Raw genomic sequence first — 17,500 nt, 5'->3', positions numbered from 1 at the left:
ACCGTTCAAGCTCAGCTTTGCTTTAAGGTACTATCTTACAATTGATGTCTTGAATTATTTGATTGTATGCCTGTATGCCTGTCATTGAGAACAACTACACACAGCTGCACTCAAGATAGTGTTTGGGTTGGTATTGTTGATAATGTTTTGGATACACAGATTGGATATTAGTATGATGTTAGCAACATGATAGATGTTAGTATTAGTAACATATAAGCTCTTTCAAAAGCTAACCTCCGGGTATTTCATGTTTAATGTAACCCAAAATCAAATCAAATCACGTCAAAACAAATCAAATCAAATTAAATGGAATCAAATCAAATCCAGGGTTACTTGATCTCCTGATATTTTGAAGTATCGTTTTTTGTTTCGTGTTCATGTTCCTTGTCTAGTTCTTTTTTTTTTCTTTTTTTTCATTCTACTGACAAGAATCTGGAGATGTCACGGTGTGAAACGGTAATCCATGTTCTCCCTTCCCTTTGCGCGGGCGGGGGAGGAGGGGGAGGGGGAGTTGCAGATGCTGCTGTAGCCATGGTGACGCTGAGTTACCTGATGGAAGACGAGAGCCGAGACGACAGGTCACCTCTGCTGCTCGAGGCCCCAGCCAGCGCTGTGCTGGCTGCTGCCCCCCAGAGATACCCGGGGGGGTCACACCTGGACACGTTCCTCCTCAGCAGGTGACCCTGGGAACATGCGGGGGTTCAGGTGGTTAGCGTGAGTGTGTGCATCTAGCCCGTCGCTTTTATAATCAGGGACCATTCATCGGAAGGCGACTTTATCTTCTCCTCTTGCAGGAGGAATAACCTCCGCCTGAGTCTGGCGCTGCTGCTGGGATGCTACGCGGCTATTCTGATCCCTGCCTACTCCCACGCAGACAGGCTGGCCCCTATAGATGACGCTCAACCAGCGCCTCCAGATCTGGTGCCGACGCATTAAGAGACATCATGCATTTTTTATCCATAAGATACATTTGACGTACATTAGCACATGCTCAGTACCCCCCCCCCTCTCACCTTCCCCCTGTGCAGGCTCTCCTCAACCTCTCAGCTGACCTTCTGTCGGGGCCCTGCCTCCCACAGTGGGGTCGGGATCGCCTGAGGACCTTGTCCTGCTCTGGGGGCCTCCTGGGGCTGGCCCCTGTGTTCGTGGAGGGGCCGCAGGAGGAGGTCGAGGGGGGGGGGGGAGAGGGGGGCACCCTGGGAGCTCCCCCCCCCGCTGGGGCTCCGGGGCAGCGAGCGGCAGGCGGCCCGGGCTCTGGCCTCGCTGCCCCGGCCCGGCCCCCCCCCCTGGCTGCAGGGGGGGGGGTGCAGGCGCTGCGTGGTGGTGGGCAGCGGGGGGGTGCTCCACGGCAGCCATCTTGGCTCCTCTATCGATCAGTATGATGTCATCATCAGGTAGGAGTTAGAAAGGGAGCTTTGAGCAGACTGTCACATTTATATTTGACATTAAATATGAGATGGTGTTATAGAGAGATGACATTACCAGTTAGGTACCAAAACATTGGTATTGGATTGGAAAAGGGTATATTCGCTTGAATATCGTCATCTCTTTAACGGTTTCCCAATAAGCTGTTACTATCGTTTCCCTAATTGACTATTAAATGACTCAACCAGCCAACTCTAGTATATTCAGATACAGTATATTCAGTCAGCTCATAAATGTGACGTTTAAAGATTCATTCTAAAGCCTCCCACCTACTAACAAGGAGTTAGTACTCACAGTACCAATAGTTACCAACCCTCCCACCTACTAACAGGGAGTTAGTACTCACAGTACTAATAGTTACCAACCCTCCCACCTACTAACAGGGAGTTAGTACTCACAGTACCAATAGTTACCAACCCTCCCACCTACTAACAGGGAGTTAGTACTCACAGTACTAATAGTTACCAACTCTCCCACCTACTAACAGGGAGTTAGTACTCACAGTACCAATAGTTACCAACCCTCCCACCTACTAACAGGGAGTTAGTACTCACAGTACCAATAGTTACCAACCCTCCCACCTACTAACAGGGAGTTAGTACTCACAGTACCAATAGTTACCAACCCTCCCACCTACTAACAGGGAGTTAGTACTCACAGTACCAATAGTTACCAACTCTCCCACCTACTAACAGGGAGTTAGTACTCACAGTACTAATAGTTACCAACCCTCCCACCTACTAACAGGGAGTTAGTACTCACAGTACCAATAGTTACCAACCCTCCCACCTACTAACAGGGAGTTAGTACTCACAGTACTAATAGTTACCAACCCTCCCACCTACTAACAGGGAGTTAGTACTCACAGTACTAATAGTTACCAACTCTCCCACCTACTAACAGGGAGTTAGTACTCACAGTACCAATAGTTACCAACCCTCCCACCTACTAACAGGGAGTTAGTACTCACAGTACCAATAGTTACCAACCCTCCCACCTACTAACAGGGAGTTAGTACTCACAGTACCAATAGTTACCGACTCTCGCCCCTCCGCTGGGGGGCCGTCCCCAGGCTGAACGCGGCTCCGGTGGGGGGCTTCCAGAGAGACGCGGGCTCCAGGACCACCATTCGCCTGGTGTACCCCGAGGCAGCGCCCCCCTCCCCTGAGGAGTACCGGTCCACCAGCGTGGTGGCCCTGGTGGTCTTCAAGAGCCTGGACCTGGACTGGCTGACCTCGGTGATCACCAAGAGACCTCTGGTGTGGCCCGACCCCCAGACACCCCCATACAGGACAGACAACTCAAACTACCCCCCAGACACCCCCATACAGGACAGACAACTCAAACTACCCCCCCAGACACCCCCATACAGGACAGACAACTCAAACTACCCCCCAGACACCCCCATACAGGACAGACAACTCAAACTATACCCCAGGATGAATCCCTCTGTATCTGAACAATACTGCCGCCGTCTCTTTCGCTGTTTGTCTCCTGCAGAGTTTTTGGTCCAAGTTGTGGTTCTGGAGGAAGGTGGTCGAGGAGATCCCCCTGACCGCAGAACACTTCCGGATCCTGAACCCGGAGATTATTCACCAGACAGGACGGGCTCTGCACAGCTACACGCCCAGCGGGGGAACGGTGAGACCTACGCTGTGAGCACGGGACCTCCGTAACACAGGACCAATACCATACATGCAAATGTCGAATTACAAGTGTGAATAATGAAAATCAATAAATATAGTATAATCTCCCCTCCCCCTCCCCCCCCCCAAGAGGGTGCCCACCCTGGGGGCCAGCGCCGTGGTGCTCGCCCTGCAGCTGTGTGACCAGGTCAGCCTGGCGGGGTTCGGCTACGACCTGAGGCACCCAGGGGCCCGGCTCCACTACTACGAGGCCCTACGCATGGACGCCATGAAGGGCCAGGTACGAGACCTCAGCATGGAGGCCATGAAGGGCCAGGTACTAGACCTCAGCATGGAGGCCATGAAGGGCCAGGTACTAGACCTCAGCATGGAGGCCATGAAGGGCCAGGTACTAGACCTCAGCATGGAGGCCATGAAGGGCCCGGTACGAGACCTCAGCATGGAGGCCATGAAGGGCCCGGTACGAGACCTCAGCATGGACGCCATGAAGGGCCCGGTACGAGACCTCAGCATGGACGCCATGAAGGGCCCGGTACGAGACCTCAGCATGGACGCCATGAAGTGCCCGGTACGAGACCCTACACATGGAGGCCATGTGTAGGGGGGGGGATCTGTTCTGAAAAAGGTTGGAACCTGTTTTTTGTTCGGGAACCAGTGGATCCCAACATGGTTTGGTTCGGGACCCCATTTTGAAGTCACTGTTTTGCCCCGAGTTCATACATGTTTGGTCATGTGCTTCCTCCCTGTGCATGGTTTTTGAAGCGACGGTCTACATTCCGTCCTTCGGAGGAGACCGAGGTCCTGACTCACTGAGGTCATAAAAGATCCCAGGGCACTTATCGCAAAGAGTAGGGGCTTCCTCGGTGTCCTGGCCCAACCAGGCTCATTCAATCTGGCCCCTTATCATCCTCCTGTACGATTTGCTGACTCATTAATCCCCTCGCTCTCCACCTCAAGCTGGTGTGTGGTGAACGTTCTGCCGAAGATTGGCTGCAGTGCATCACCCCAGTGGGGGCTACACACTGGTGGTGGTTGGTGAGGTCCCCCCTTCACTGTAAAGCGTCTTTGAGTGTCTAGAAAAGCGCTATAGAAATTCTATCCATTATTATTATTATTTCTCCAGGACATTCCAGATTTCCCAGGGTAGTGCACATTTTGAGCATGGTGCAAGTAGTTTGCTTGTGGCTATGAATCCCTAGACCTTTGAAAATATGTTTGCAAATCAGAAATGCATGCATTACGTTTCTATAGGTTATGAATTAGTCATCTCTCTGGACGCCCATATGCATCAGATGACCCCAGTGGGGAGCTGAGGCCGGGACACACTCTGGTCAGCCAGACGACTGTCGTGGAGGATTACTGTGTGTGGCTCTTCTGAGAACAAACCACTCGGGTGCAAAGGCACGCCTAGGGATTCTGCAGACATACCCCAGCCTTCACGGTGCGGATGGATTACAGTTGGTCTCTTTTCACAGGTGGTGCACGACATCGGCTCTGAGAAACTCTTTCTCAGGGATCTGGTTTCGTCGGGGGCTGTGACTGACCTTACAGGAGCGCTATGAGCCCGTGGCGAGAGAGCGAAGCGAGGGAGACACACACGAGTCGACACAATGACAACGACAGGACACTCGGCCACCGGGAGAGAACAACGTATAAACACACCACGCTGACCTTTACCACGCAGGGGGCTGCAGACAGAGCATTGGATTAGGAGACAGAGGGGAGGAGGGCAGAATGTTGGTGTTTGTAGATTTACTCTTGAATTATTAACCAGATCACTGCACTTCTACCAGCTTCACATTATCTTCTCTAGAACGTTTATGCATTTTAGGTATAATTAAGGATTGCTGGCATTCTTTATGATATCCTGGTTGGATTTAGTAAGAACACATATATGATAATTTTCTTTTACATGATTATTATATATTTTTATAAATACTATCCAAATAATAAACGCTTTTAAGAAAATCGTGTCTTGGACCATTTACTGTATACAGTAGGTGTGGCAATGTATGTTACATGTATGCCTGTGTGTGAGCAAAGCATGGTTGCAGGGTGTGAGAGAGATGTTCGAGCTATGGTGTGTTCGCACCATGATAGGAATGTTAAAGAGGTGAAATAGCTGCAGCAGAGATGCAGCACAGATGGTTGGTAGATGTAAATAATTAAAATAATGTCCAGATTCAAAATACATTTAGTGTATTGCTAATAAATATGATACAATAGAAAACAATCATTCATCAACAATCAGGAATACACAAACAAAATAGTAGTCAATATAATTGATAGTGCCCAACAGTGTTCAAAGTGGTCAAATCTGTACCTTCAAATCACTTTAAAGTGATATCAATAAACCATTTTTGGTCACAGCCTTCATAGAACCATAAAATTATTTTCACATAAAAAAAATTCTTTGAACTATCCTTCAACATGACATGATAGAATACATAGAAATGTGTTTCTGGCAGGGAACAAATGCATGTCTAAGAATGGGCTGCAGATGTGATTGTAAACATGCTTGCTGGTTTATATCTTTCTTTCCAAAGGGGGTTGCATACCTGCATGTGGGTATGTTTCATTTAAGGAAGGGAATTGCATTTATGCCTGCGTGCGCATGCGTTCCTTACCATAAATGCACATAATGCACGTGTGTGTGTGTGTGTACGCGTGGGTGCATGCGTGTGTGCGTGTGCGTGCTTCTCCACAGGAGTAGGCTTCCACTAGGGCGTGCCTGTGCCTGAGCCTGCGGCCGCCCTCTACAGGAGGGGGTTGCGGGAGGGCTCCCACAGCTTGCTGGCCAGTTGTCTGCAGTGCTGGAGGATGTACTCGGTGGGGATGACCCCCAGATGGACGGTCAGCAGCTCGTAGCACTTCACCACCTCCCCCGCGTGGGTCTTACTGTAGTAGCGCAGCAGCTTCCTGTGAACACACAGTGGGTCTTACTGTAGCAGCGCAGCAGCTTCCTGTGACCACACAGTGGGTCTTACTGTAGCAGCAGCTTCCTGTGACCACACAGTGGGTCTTACTGTAGCAGCAGCTTCCTGTGACCACACAGTGGGTCTTACTGTAGCAGCAGCTTCCTGTGAACACACAGTGGGTCTTACTGTAGCAGCAGCTTCCTGTGACCACACAGTGGGTCTTACTGTAGCAGCAGCTTCCTGTGACCACACAGTGGGTCTTACTGTAGCAGCAGCTTCCTGTGACCACACAGTGGGTCTTACTGTAGCAGCAGCTTCCTGTGACCACACAGTGGGTCTTACTGTAGCAGCAGCTTCCTGTGACCACACAGTGGGTCTTACTGTAGCAGCAGCTTCCTGTGACCACACAGTGGGTCTTACTGTAGCAGCAGCTTCCTGTGACCACACGGGGCCCGCTGCACGGTGACCACACGGGGCCCGCTGCACGGTGACCACACGGGGCCCGCTGCACGGCGAACAGCACGCTGCTCTGCATTCACTGCCTCCATGTGGAGAGGGAATAGTCCCACCCCAATAGACCGGTCCTGTCCCAGTGAGGCAGTAAGGTGGGGGTACCTGTAATAGACTGGTCCTGTCCCAGTGAGGCAGTAAGGTGGGGGTACCTGTAATAGACAGGTCCTGTCCCAGTGAGGCAGTAAGGTGGGGGGTACCTGTAATAGACAGGTCCTGTCCCAGTGAGGCAGTAAGGTGGGGGTACCTGTAATAGACAGGTCCTGTCCCAGTGAGGCAGTAAGGTGGGGGTACCTGTAATAGACAGGTCCTGTCCCAGTGGGGCAGTAAGGTGGGGGTACCTGTAATAGACAGGTCCTGTCCCAGTGGGGCAGTAAGGTGGGGGTACCTGTAATAGACTGGTCCTGTCCCAGTGAGGCAGTAAGGTGGGGGGTACCTGTAATAGACAGGTCCTGTCCCAGTGAGGCAGTAAGGTGGGGGTACCTGTAATAGACAGGTCCTGTCCCAGTGAGGCAGTAAGGTGGGGGTACCTGTAATAGACAGGTCCTGTCCCAGTGGGGCAGTAAGGTGGGGGTACCTGTAATAGACAGGTCCTGTCCCAGTGAGGCAGTAAGGTGGGGGTACCTGTAATAGACAGGTCCTGTCCCAGTGAGGCGGCTAAGTGGGGGTACCTGTAATAGACTGGTCCTGTCCCAGTGAGGCGGCTAAGTGGGGGTACCTGTAATAGTCCCGGGCCAGCACTCCGATGGGGGGGGAGTCATCGGGGAGTACAGGCAGGTCCACCTCGTCTAACTTGTAGCCCTGATCGGTCAAAGTCAAAGTCAAAGTCAGCTTTATTGTAAATTACAACAAATGAACAAGACCAATAGAAGAACCAACATTTAGTTTGTCTCTGACCCGCGGCCCATTACGTATAAAGGATAAATACAATTTGGTCAATTGAAATAATCGGAGATAAGTAATATTTTCAATGAATAAATTCTAAACAGTGCAAAATTCACAAAAATACTGTAATGTAGAAGGTTTATATATTCTGTATTTTAAAAATATATATGAGAAGATAACAAATGTTTTTTCATACAGCTATTGGTCTTGTTCATTTTCTATATATCTTGCATATAACTCATTTTATCTCCATTTAATATGTTTTAATCTCTTCACTTTCTGCTGGGCTACCCACATTTCATCGCTCTTTAACCGGCAGCTAACAGAACGTGGAGAGGCTGAGACCGTTTCCCTTCACTTACGGTTTCATTTTCAAACCAGAGGAAGTAACAGAAGTAGAAGTCTCCGTCACGCAGCGTGGCAGTGGAGTAGCCCTTCTGGAGGTACTGCCGCGCCGTTCGGACCAGACCCCACACCTGCAGCGGGCACACACACACACACACACACACACACACACACACACACACACACACACACACACACACACACACACACACACACACACACACACACACACACACACACACACACACAAAGAAGACTGATCAGAGGTAAAAACCGCAGCGTAGCAGTGGAAAAACAACGTTCATTATTCATGGCCGAAGGCGGCCACACACTGGTTTGAGAAATGGCCGCGGTACAGAAGGTAAGCTAGGGGTACAGAAGGTAAGCTAGGGGTACAGAAGGTAAGCTAGGGGTACAGAAGGTAAGCTAGGGGTACAGAAGGTAAGCTAGGGGTAGGAGGCACACAGCAACAGATTCATCATTTATTAAACACGCAGGAATCTACACAAAAGGAGAGTAAAGCACTATCTAAACATAATATCATCAGTAGATGAGACAGACTGCGAATGTAAACCTTATAAAGGGAGGGGTAGACTTTAGGATGTGTTTGATTATGCCGGACACACTAGTGCCGGACGGTCACGGCTCACCTTTCCTCTGATGAACTGAGCCAGAGGGCCCCCCCCCAGCTCGGAGGTGCTGCGCTCCGTGATGTTGAGGGACGGGGCGATCATCTGCCCGCTGGATCGATCCACGCAGATGAAGTGGACGAGGCCGGGGAAGTCCTCCAGGTACGTGAGGCACTGGGTTAAGACCAATACGCCCCGGGATTCACTGGGGTAAGACCAATACGCCCCGGGATTCACTGGGGTAAGACCAATACGCCCCGGGATTCACTGGGGTAAGACCAATACGCCCCGGGATTCACTGGGTTAAGACCAATACGACCCGGGATTCACTGGGTTAACACCAATACGCCCCGGGATTCACTGGGTTAAGACCAATACGCCCCGGGATTCACTGGGTTAAGACCAATACGACCCGGGATTCACTGGGTTAAGACCAATACGCCCCGGGATTCACTGGGTTAAGACCAATACGACCCGGGATTCACTGGGTTAACACCAATACGCCCCGGGATTCACTGGGGTAAGACCAATACGCCCCGGGATTCACTGGGGTAAGACCAATACGCCCCGGGATTCACTGGGTTAACACCAATACGCCCCGGGATTCACTGGGTTAAGACCAATACAACCCGGGATTCACTGGGTTAACCTTTGTTTACCTTTCATTTACACTTTGGTTTTCTAAGCCCACTATCTTGCAGAACACGAATAGACACATTCAACGTTTCAACTGTAATTCTGATACATAAACGTGGTCTCTTATCTGGGGCTAACTTATGGAGAACCCAGTTGCTAGGCGACGCCAGACAGGATATGACACCATGGTGATGTTTCTCTTGCTCTTAACCAACAGGAAGTCCTTCCAGTCCATTAGTTTCTCCCTGCGTAAACGACACAAAATAAAATGAATTAAATGGATTCAATTAATTGGAAACAGAAAGTGACGGTGATAAAAAAAATCCACTCCGACAAAAGATGAAGTATGTTCATAGCAACCGAAAATGGAAAAAAGGGTATTTATTAGAAAGTCCTGCTCCTTACTGAACCATGGCCTGAGCGAGTTCCTGTAGGGCGGGGGAGAGGCGCTGGGGCGCGTCGGCTCCCCTGGTGGTCGCGTTCAGGAAGCACTGCTTGTAGACCCCACACAGCTGGGTCTTCATGCTCTTACACCAAGGGATGAGCCTGGAGGCCAAAAATACACAGGACCATTGAGCATAAGAACTATAAAAGATGGCCTCAATGTGATGCAATGCTACTCCGGCCAGCAGGGGGCAGTGGCAGCCTTACTCTCTGGTGAAGCCTGGGCCCCCTCTGGTGAAGGCTCGCTTCTTGAACTCCGACCACACATTCTGCAACTGAGACGTCTGAAGGACAAATATGGAGGACACGTGCGTATTTACATCAGTGTTACCGCTTTCCATTGTTACAACACATAGATAAACGTTTAAGGAAGGGCTTTAGTCAAAAATACGTAAAACATGCAGCCCTTAAAGACGAAGACAAATAGATAAGATTGAAAAAACTCCACTGTCAACCATCCTCAAAGTATTCTCCTTGGGAAAACAGATATCTTCTTTTAAATGAAAATAAGTGTGTGCGTGTGGATGTGCATTTGTGCACACGTATGCGGTGCGTGCTTGTATGGGACCCCCGTCTTCACACCACGTGGGGAACGCTAAAGAGGGGGGTTAGCTGTGGCAGCGGATCCCGAGACTACAGCGGATCAGAATGACTGCAGACACCAGAGCTGCATGTGTGCACGCTCTACGGTATCTGTATGTCGGTGTACGGTACCTGGATGTGTACGGTACCTGGATGTGTACGGTACCTGGATGTGTACGGTACCTGGATGTGTACGGTACCTGGATGTGTACGGTACCTGGATGTGTACGGTACCTGGATGTTTACGGTACCTCGATGTCGCTGTACGGTACCTGGATGTGTACTGTACCTGGATGTGTACGGTACCTGGATGTGTACGGTACCTGTGTGCCCGCTGTACGGTACCTGGATGTGTACGGTACCTGGATGTCGCTGTACAGTACCTGGATGTGTACGGTACCTGGATGTGTACGGTACCTGGATGTGTACGGTACCTGGATGTGTACGGTACCTGGATGTCGCTGTACAGTACCTGGATGTGTACGGTACCTGGATGTGTACGGTACCTGGATGTCGCTGTACGGTACCTGGATGTGTACGGTACCTGGATGTCGCTGTACGGTACCTGGATGTGTACGGTACCTGGATGTGTACGGTACCTGGATGTGTACAGTACCTGGATGTGTATGGTACCTGGATGTCGCTGTACAGTACCTGGATGTCGCAGGGCCCCAGGGCCTTGATGAACTTGTCCAGCTTGCTGCGGAGGTCGTGGACGGTGGGCTGGCCCCTGGCAGCGGCTGGGCCCTCCTGGCCCTCGCTCAGACGCTTCTCCAGCTTGGCGAAGGCCTCCAGGTAGGAGTACACCGACATGGCCACGCTGCTGTTGGGGATCTGGGGGGGGGGAGGATTCAAACGGCCAGTAGTTTGATATCTAATGAGGTGTCTTCCATCTTGTAGATGCCCAGGAAGAATGGGCTTGTAAGAAACTTCCATCAAGATTTGATCAATTAAATCAACATGATCATTTTTTACAAGAGAAATACAAAAGTAACTCTTAGCAGACTCAGGGACAGTACAAACTCCTTTAGCTATATCTATATCTGCCTCAAATATAACTCAAGAATTACGAGGTTCAAATTCAGTTTAACCTTCCCCTAATTCAGGTGAAGGTTACTGGAATAGTTCAGTGTGGGATGTGTGGTTGCTGGTAGTCTTCACAGGGTGCCACTACTGCCCTCTGTTGATGAAACAAGTAAAAACCACTGGATGCCCTTTCTCTCATTGTACTGCTAATGACAGTTGGATGTTAGATGTTAGACTGTTGGATGGTAATGAAGCAGGAGGGGGGTATGCATCTTGCTCAAAGGGGCCTACAGGATCACATCCAGAGGCAGAGTTCATCCCTCAGCATCAGGCGATCCTTCCCCAGTCTTTGGGTAGGCTCTACAGCGTGGGGGGGTAACAGCGTCTCGAGGGGGGGGGGAGCTGACCTTGGTGAGCAGCACCAGAGTGATCCCGGGCCAGAGCGGCCGGCAGTACATGGAGTGAGGCATCATGGGATACAAGCCGTCCTTGAGGGACACCTCCAGGAACACTCTGGTGGGGGCCAAGGGGTCCGGGGGCGAGATCTCCAGGGTGATGAGGCTGTCCTCTGCTATCTACCACACACACACACACACACACACACACACACACACACACACACACACACACACACACACACACACACACACACACACACACACACACACACACACACACACACACACACACACACACACACACACACACACACACACGGTCTTGTGCCCGGAATATGCAACACTGACATGTTATTCATTATTAACATCTGTTTTGAGTGAGTGATGAATGCTATACCTGTATGTCTGGATCCACAAACTCAAACATAGGAGTGTCCTCTCTTGCTGTCCTTTCTGGTGAGAACCAAATAAAATGTGTGTTTAAATGTAACCTCAGTCACTATTGATTGAAAAACCGTGATAAAAGGCGTGGTTTGTTAAGGCAAGTGTTTTTTAACGGATTAATAAACAATACCTAGATGATCAGACGATTCACCGTTTGTAACTTATGTGCTTTGTTGATATGAATGATATCCAAGCGAACACATGGGAAACCCGTTCCACAACTCGTACCTGAACCACTGGAGCTTCTGTTGGTAGGCGAGGGCTGTGGTGTGTAAAACATCTCCAGACCCGAAACCGACACACTTTCCACATCCTAGAACAAAAGCAAAAAAGGATATGGTGAAAGGTGCTGGGCTGAATTCCCCATGTCCTCAACCTGCATAGAAGCATCCTCGAGCAAAATGCCAAACCCCTCCTACTCTCAATAATAGAGTAATGCTGTCGCTTTGGATAACAGCATCTGCTACATGACTGAACAGTAAGTAGCATCAATAGGAGGTATGGTACAACGGGAACAGGCCTCAGGTGGGGGCTGTACCTCTGGGCCATGGTCTTCCTGGTCAGTGTTGGAGGGGTACATGCTCTGCGTCATGATGATGAGAGCCAGCAGGTCAGACGGGCTCAGAGTGCTGGTGTTCCGGCTGGTAGAACGAAAACAAAAGGAAACAACAAGAACACGTTGGACGGACATTAAACAGGATGAAACATGAAACTCAGGGTAAGAGGTTGAAGGGATGAATCCATGAAGAGAAAGATTGCCGCAGAGTGTTTGACTGGGAGCCCAGAGGTTCTGGGATCTGAACCAAATGGCTGCAGACTACCTGTAGACATACCCCATATGACCTGCAATTAAACCCATTCTCAGCTGGATGATAAACGTTTAAATAGAAGAAACGATCCTAGAAAAGACGTCGTCGACGTAACGAAGAACAATCATAAATATTTGGCCTGTTGAGCCCTTTGAGACTGTAATGGTGATTAAGGGCTGTACTAATCACATTGAGTTGAGTTGAATCAGGATGTGGAGACACTTCTCAAGATATTAACGAGACACACGGGCAACACTAAAGGATAAGCAAGGAGGACCAAGATGTAGTGAGGAGGAACCAGGAGGAACCAGGAGGAACCAGAGAGAGGAACCAGGAGGAACAAGAAGCCAGGAGGAACCAGAGAGAGGAACCAGGAGGAACCAGGAGGAACCAGAGAGGAACCAGGAGGAACCAGGAGGAACCAGGAGCCAAGAGGAGCAGTGAGGAGTTAGGAGGACCAAGGAGCACCCAGGAGGAACAGGAGGACCTGGAGTAGAAGGCGAGCAGCTTGGTGTGCACCAGGATGAAGGAGTGGAGGACCTCCTCTCCGTTCCGCTCGGAGCTGCTGTTCAGCGCCGGCAGCAGGCGGCGCTCCAGGAACTCGATGCACTGCTCGCACAGCGTGGGGTGGATCAGCCGCTCCACCGCCTGGCCACAGGGACGCCGGGGGGGGGGGGGGGGTTAAACATGGGCTGTCACTGGATGGATGGATGGATGGATGGATGGATGGATGGATGGATGGATGGATCCATCCATCCATCCATCCATCCATCCATCCATCCATCCATCCATCCATCCATCCATCCATCCATCCATCCATCCATCCATCCATCCATCCATCCATCTATCTATCTATCTATCTATCTATCTATCTATCTATCTATCTATCTATCTATCTATCTATCCATCCATCCATCCATCCATCCATCCATCCATCCATCCATCCATCCATCCATCCATCCATCCATCCATCCATCCATCTATCTATCTATCTATCCATCTATAACCCCTAGCTCCTGCTCCTCCATCACATGAGGTCACTGTGACTTCACTGTGAAGCATTACGGTTAAAGCGGTTACTGCTAGATGACTAAATATTGAAGTGAATGTTACTTAGTTTGTTAACTCAATTTTAAGAAGCAATTTGTCTTTGGTGATGCGTGTGCAATTATCTTCGAGTTACTTATTCATCATCTCAGAATAATTGGCTATTCAAGTCGCCCAACACTAAACAAGGGAAAACGAAAACCACCAACACACTATGCGGTGTACCTCCACTAAGAAGCTCTGGTCGTTCTCCCGGAGCCGGCTGTAGGTCTCCAGTAGACCCTGGAGGTGCTTCCACAGTCCGGTCCTCTGCTCCGTGTCTTGAGGACGCAGTCTGGAAAACACAGATGGTGCGTTCGATGGCATTGCACTCGTTAAGGATTGGAAACGCAACGACAACGTGCATGTCCCATGAGGAGAACTGAAAACTACACCTACTCTTTACGGAGCAGGTTACTGCTGAGGTTCACCATGCCGAAGAGGACTTCGATCATCTTCTTCATCACGTAGATCTTCCTCCTCAGGTCGTCCTCACATTCCTGGCCGTCTCCGTTCACGGCGATGTAAAGACACTCATCGAACTGTCAGGGTGGGGGACGGCCAGGGGTTAGAGCCCGGTACGGCGAGGACATAGTCTATAAAACAGGCCAGCAGGTCTAGGATTTGCGCTGCTGCCGTCAACTTACCCCAGCTGTGACCCCTTACAATTTAGTATTTTGTCATTCTGAAACACCTTTCGATTTCCTTTAAGATATGATTTATTTATCAGCATGAAGGAGTAAAGAATCACCCTCAAGGAGGCCTAGTTAGCCTGGTGGATGGTGGGGAAACGCTTTACTAACTACTATACTCTATCCTGAGTAATAAAGTCCTATCTCATCTGTTTAACAGGGATTCATCCGCCTCAATGACATATTCTCTCCAAACACGGCGTCTGAATGGACTACATTGCTGCCCATTGTTACAGTTGATGGAGCTGGGAGGCCCAGAGAGTAGACAGCAGCCTGGTGCTCCAGATCCCTAATGGGCCTCACATGACCAGAGAAGGAGCTCGAAGAACTCAAGGGGTTCCCTTCAGAGAACAAAGGCCCTGTTGTTCTGAGTCTGCAGGAGAGGAGGTGTCTTCCAGAGATGCTTTTTATTACTACAGTGAATACCAGGGACTTGCTGTTATTCTCGCTGTGTTCTTCTTTGGTCCTCTCCTCTAGGTTTCCCAGGTTGTTTTATGAATCAGTGACAGGATAGTCTACAATAACATTCTCACTTTGTATGAGAGCGTCGGCTAAAGCCACCGAGATACAGACACGCTCAGAGGACTCCACCCCAGAAGGTCGCTGAGTCACCTGATGCAAGACGTAGTTGTGTTGGTTCTCGGTGGTGAAGCAGGCGTAGCTGTCACCCAGCCGGTCGACCATGGTGCTGCAGGAGATGATGATGGGAGCGAACAGAGTGTTCAGGCTGTCCTCAAACGCTGGGGGCTGGAGAGACCGACAGGACATGTTAGACACCACTGGAGAGACCGACAGGACATGTTAGACACCACTGGAGAGACAGACCGGACATGTTAGACACCACTGGAGAGACAGACAGGACATGTTAGACACCACTGGAGAGACAACCAGGACATGGTAGACACCACTGGAGAGACCGAAAGGACATGTTAGACACCACTGGAGAGACAGACCGGACATGTTAGAAACTAGCTGGAGAGACCGAAAGGACATGTTAGACACCACTGGAGAGACAGACCGGACATGTTAGAAACTAGCTGGAGAGACAGACAGGACACATTAATACCAGCTTCACAGTCGATCCACAGATATGGAGTTCAGATATGAAATGGTCATATCAACTGTTATGTTTGATAGTAGGGAAATAGTAACCAAGCATATTTTTAACAAATCGGGGCATCATTATTATTTTCTTTTATTATATCATCAATATAAATATAGAACAAGAGTGCCCGCAAAATGGTATTCAATGACATTGACCTACTTGTAGGCCTACCCTCGCTTTTGTCAACATTAGGTTTTCTACAGGAACGCCAGAACATGTGCAGGACTCTGGAACCTGGTGAATTAATGAATTAATGAATTAATGACAATGACTGCTCACCCTCTGGCCCTCCTCCTGGGACGCTGCGTACTGGTCCTGGACATTCTGCCTGAACTCCGGGTCGGTCCAGTAGAAGAGAACCTCCGCGCTCTCACTCGCTATCAGCAGACACTTCATCTCGCCTGAAGACGCACTCCTGCTCTGATTAGGCTACTAGCCTATAGGCCTACTGGGTCCAGTCTTCAATTGTTGAATACGTTTAGATCCATTGCAAAGCTTGAATGCAATTCAAAAACTATTTAGTTTCTATCAAGAAAAAACACAATAAAAGGCTATTTGGAAAAACAGTTCGAAGTGCTCATTCTGAAATTTAAATATTTACTAACCTTAACGAAAAACATAGCCGTGCGTAGCTTAATAAACGGAATTAGTGTGAATATTGCATATAAAAAAGAGTATACTTTGCGGACAACAATCCATTCCGAGGTCCCATTGAAGTATTTATCGCAGCTCGCCGACCACACGAACTATCCTGATGCTCCCCTTTCTTTCTATCTATCTGCAGTTCTGAATTGATCGAAACACAATCGATCAGCTAACTTCATATGTCCTAAATCTTGGATCCAAGCAGGCTGCAGCAACATCCGATATCGCTATTCTGCAAAAGTTAACCACCATTCAGGAACTTTGCGAAGAGCAGCATTCCTTCAACACAACAGTATCAGATGGTAGTTTGGTTCAACAAACTGCAGTCATGTGACACTGCGAATACTTCTGCAGCGGAAGCCTCCTGTCCGATTTTACCACAGATCGCAGAACAGTTTGGTGTTTCAAGCCTCATTGGAGACCAATGCTGAGACCTTCGCATGACTGCTCTCGGTTCGATTCTTACACATCGTTCAGCAAAGTTGGCTACGCCCGCATCGCTTTATGATGATTGCCAAGCTTACAGGGGATATAATAAGTCATGTGCTGCTTCAGAACTTGCAAACCATGATTCCGATACGGCTTTCCTGGACTTCTTTGGTATTCAACGAATTAAACTGTGTGATTAGATTAGTATTAGTTTTACCTCTTGGCCCACTAGTACAGTAGGCTATGTCACACACACACACACACACACACACACACACACACACACACACACACACACACACACGCACACACGCACACACGCACACACGCACACACGCACACACGCACACACGCACACAAATATACAGAAGAAATACAGCGATGCACACACGCACACCCGCGCGTACACGAACGCGTGCACGCACACACACATACATGCACACAAATATACAGGAGAAAGAAACACACACACACACACACACACACACACACACACACACACACACACACACACACACACACACATGCATGCCTCTCACGCGCTATACGTGTGTGTGTGTGTGTGTGTGTGTGTGTGTGTGTGTGTGTGTGTGTGTGTGTGTGTGTGTGTGTGTGTGTGTGTGTGTGTGCGTGTGTGAGCATGAGTGCATGTGTCTGTAGCATACACAATATTCTCATTTTTTGATTGGTGTTACAAAGAGCCATGCACTCCCCAAGCATAGGTACACAAGCACCAACCCCACCTCCATGTTCTTTGGCGACCCGTGTCAACAACTCTGTCTCGTATTATAATGTGCACGTTGTGTTTTGACTCGTGACAGACATTTGCTTAGGCAGAGCACAGGC

General features: G+C 49.4%; 2 protein-coding genes across 4 annotated transcripts in view; one reads left to right on the top strand and one right to left on the bottom strand.

The window, feature by feature from the left end:
- Nucleotides 1-5,039, top strand: part of st3gal7 (ST3 beta-galactoside alpha-2,3-sialyltransferase 7) — a 5,149-nt gene extending 110 nt beyond the window's left edge. The window contains exons 1-8 of the mRNA XM_060072723.1: nucleotides 1-677; nucleotides 795-921; nucleotides 1,029-1,153; nucleotides 1,188-1,394; nucleotides 2,498-2,684; nucleotides 2,926-3,066; nucleotides 3,202-3,351; nucleotides 4,547-5,039. The exon at nucleotides 1-677 is cut by the window's left edge and continues 110 nt beyond it. Of these exons, the coding sequence (XP_059928706.1) occupies nucleotides 439-677; nucleotides 795-921; nucleotides 1,029-1,153; nucleotides 1,188-1,394; nucleotides 2,498-2,684; nucleotides 2,926-3,066; nucleotides 3,202-3,351; nucleotides 4,547-4,633 (1,263 nt within the window). The 5' untranslated portion in view covers nucleotides 1-438 and the 3' untranslated portion in view covers nucleotides 4,634-5,039. The remainder of the gene's footprint in view (nucleotides 678-794; nucleotides 922-1,028; nucleotides 1,154-1,187; nucleotides 1,395-2,497; nucleotides 2,685-2,925; nucleotides 3,067-3,201; nucleotides 3,352-4,546) is intronic.
- A 208-nt stretch (nucleotides 5,040-5,247) lies between these two features.
- Nucleotides 5,248-16,583, bottom strand: hps1 (HPS1 biogenesis of lysosomal organelles complex 3 subunit 1). Of its 3 annotated transcripts, XM_060072720.1 has the most exons (18): nucleotides 16,261-16,576; nucleotides 15,860-16,105; nucleotides 15,088-15,222; nucleotides 14,183-14,325; nucleotides 13,970-14,078; nucleotides 13,185-13,345; nucleotides 12,427-12,529; nucleotides 12,117-12,201; nucleotides 11,842-11,897; nucleotides 11,454-11,621; nucleotides 10,675-10,854; nucleotides 9,646-9,722; nucleotides 9,400-9,540; nucleotides 9,175-9,239; nucleotides 8,380-8,525; nucleotides 7,747-7,860; nucleotides 7,218-7,300; nucleotides 5,248-5,990 (listed from the first exon to the last, which is right to left on the bottom strand). In XM_060072720.1, the coding sequence occupies exons 2-18, from the start codon at nucleotides 15,974-15,976 to the stop codon at nucleotides 5,828-5,830; spliced, it is 2,046 nt and encodes a 681-aa protein (XP_059928703.1). In that variant the 5' UTR covers nucleotides 15,977-16,105; nucleotides 16,261-16,576; the 3' UTR covers nucleotides 5,248-5,827. The 3 variants fall into 3 exon arrangements, with proteins under 3 accessions (XP_059928703.1, XP_059928702.1, XP_059928704.1); XM_060072719.1 differs by having other exon boundaries at nucleotides 15,860-16,576; XM_060072721.1 differs by lacking the exon at nucleotides 5,248-5,990 and adding an exon at nucleotides 6,124-6,424 and having other exon boundaries at nucleotides 15,860-16,583.
- Nucleotides 16,584-17,500: the final 917 nt, after the last annotated feature.

Source organism: Gadus macrocephalus, chromosome 15, assembly GCF_031168955.1.
Source record: "Gadus macrocephalus chromosome 15, ASM3116895v1".
Classification (NCBI taxonomy): Eukaryota; Metazoa; Chordata; class Actinopteri; order Gadiformes; family Gadidae; genus Gadus; species Gadus macrocephalus.
Note: the sequence above shows the minus strand (reverse complement) of the source record. Positions and strands in the feature narration are given on the sequence as shown.

Coding starts and splice junctions, on each gene's coding strand:
- hps1 (XM_060072719.1), bottom strand. CDS start 15,976: ATGAAGTGTCTGCTGATAGCGAGTGAGAGCGCGGAGGTTCTCTTCTAC. Junction 13,346..13,969: donor ACCAGAGCTTCTTAGTGGAG/GTACACCGCATA, acceptor CCCTGTGGCCAG/GCGGTGGAGCGGCTGATCCA. Junction 8,526..9,174: donor GAGAAACATCACCATGGTGT/CATATCCTGTCT, acceptor CCCAGTGCCTCA/CGTACCTGGAGGACTTCCCC.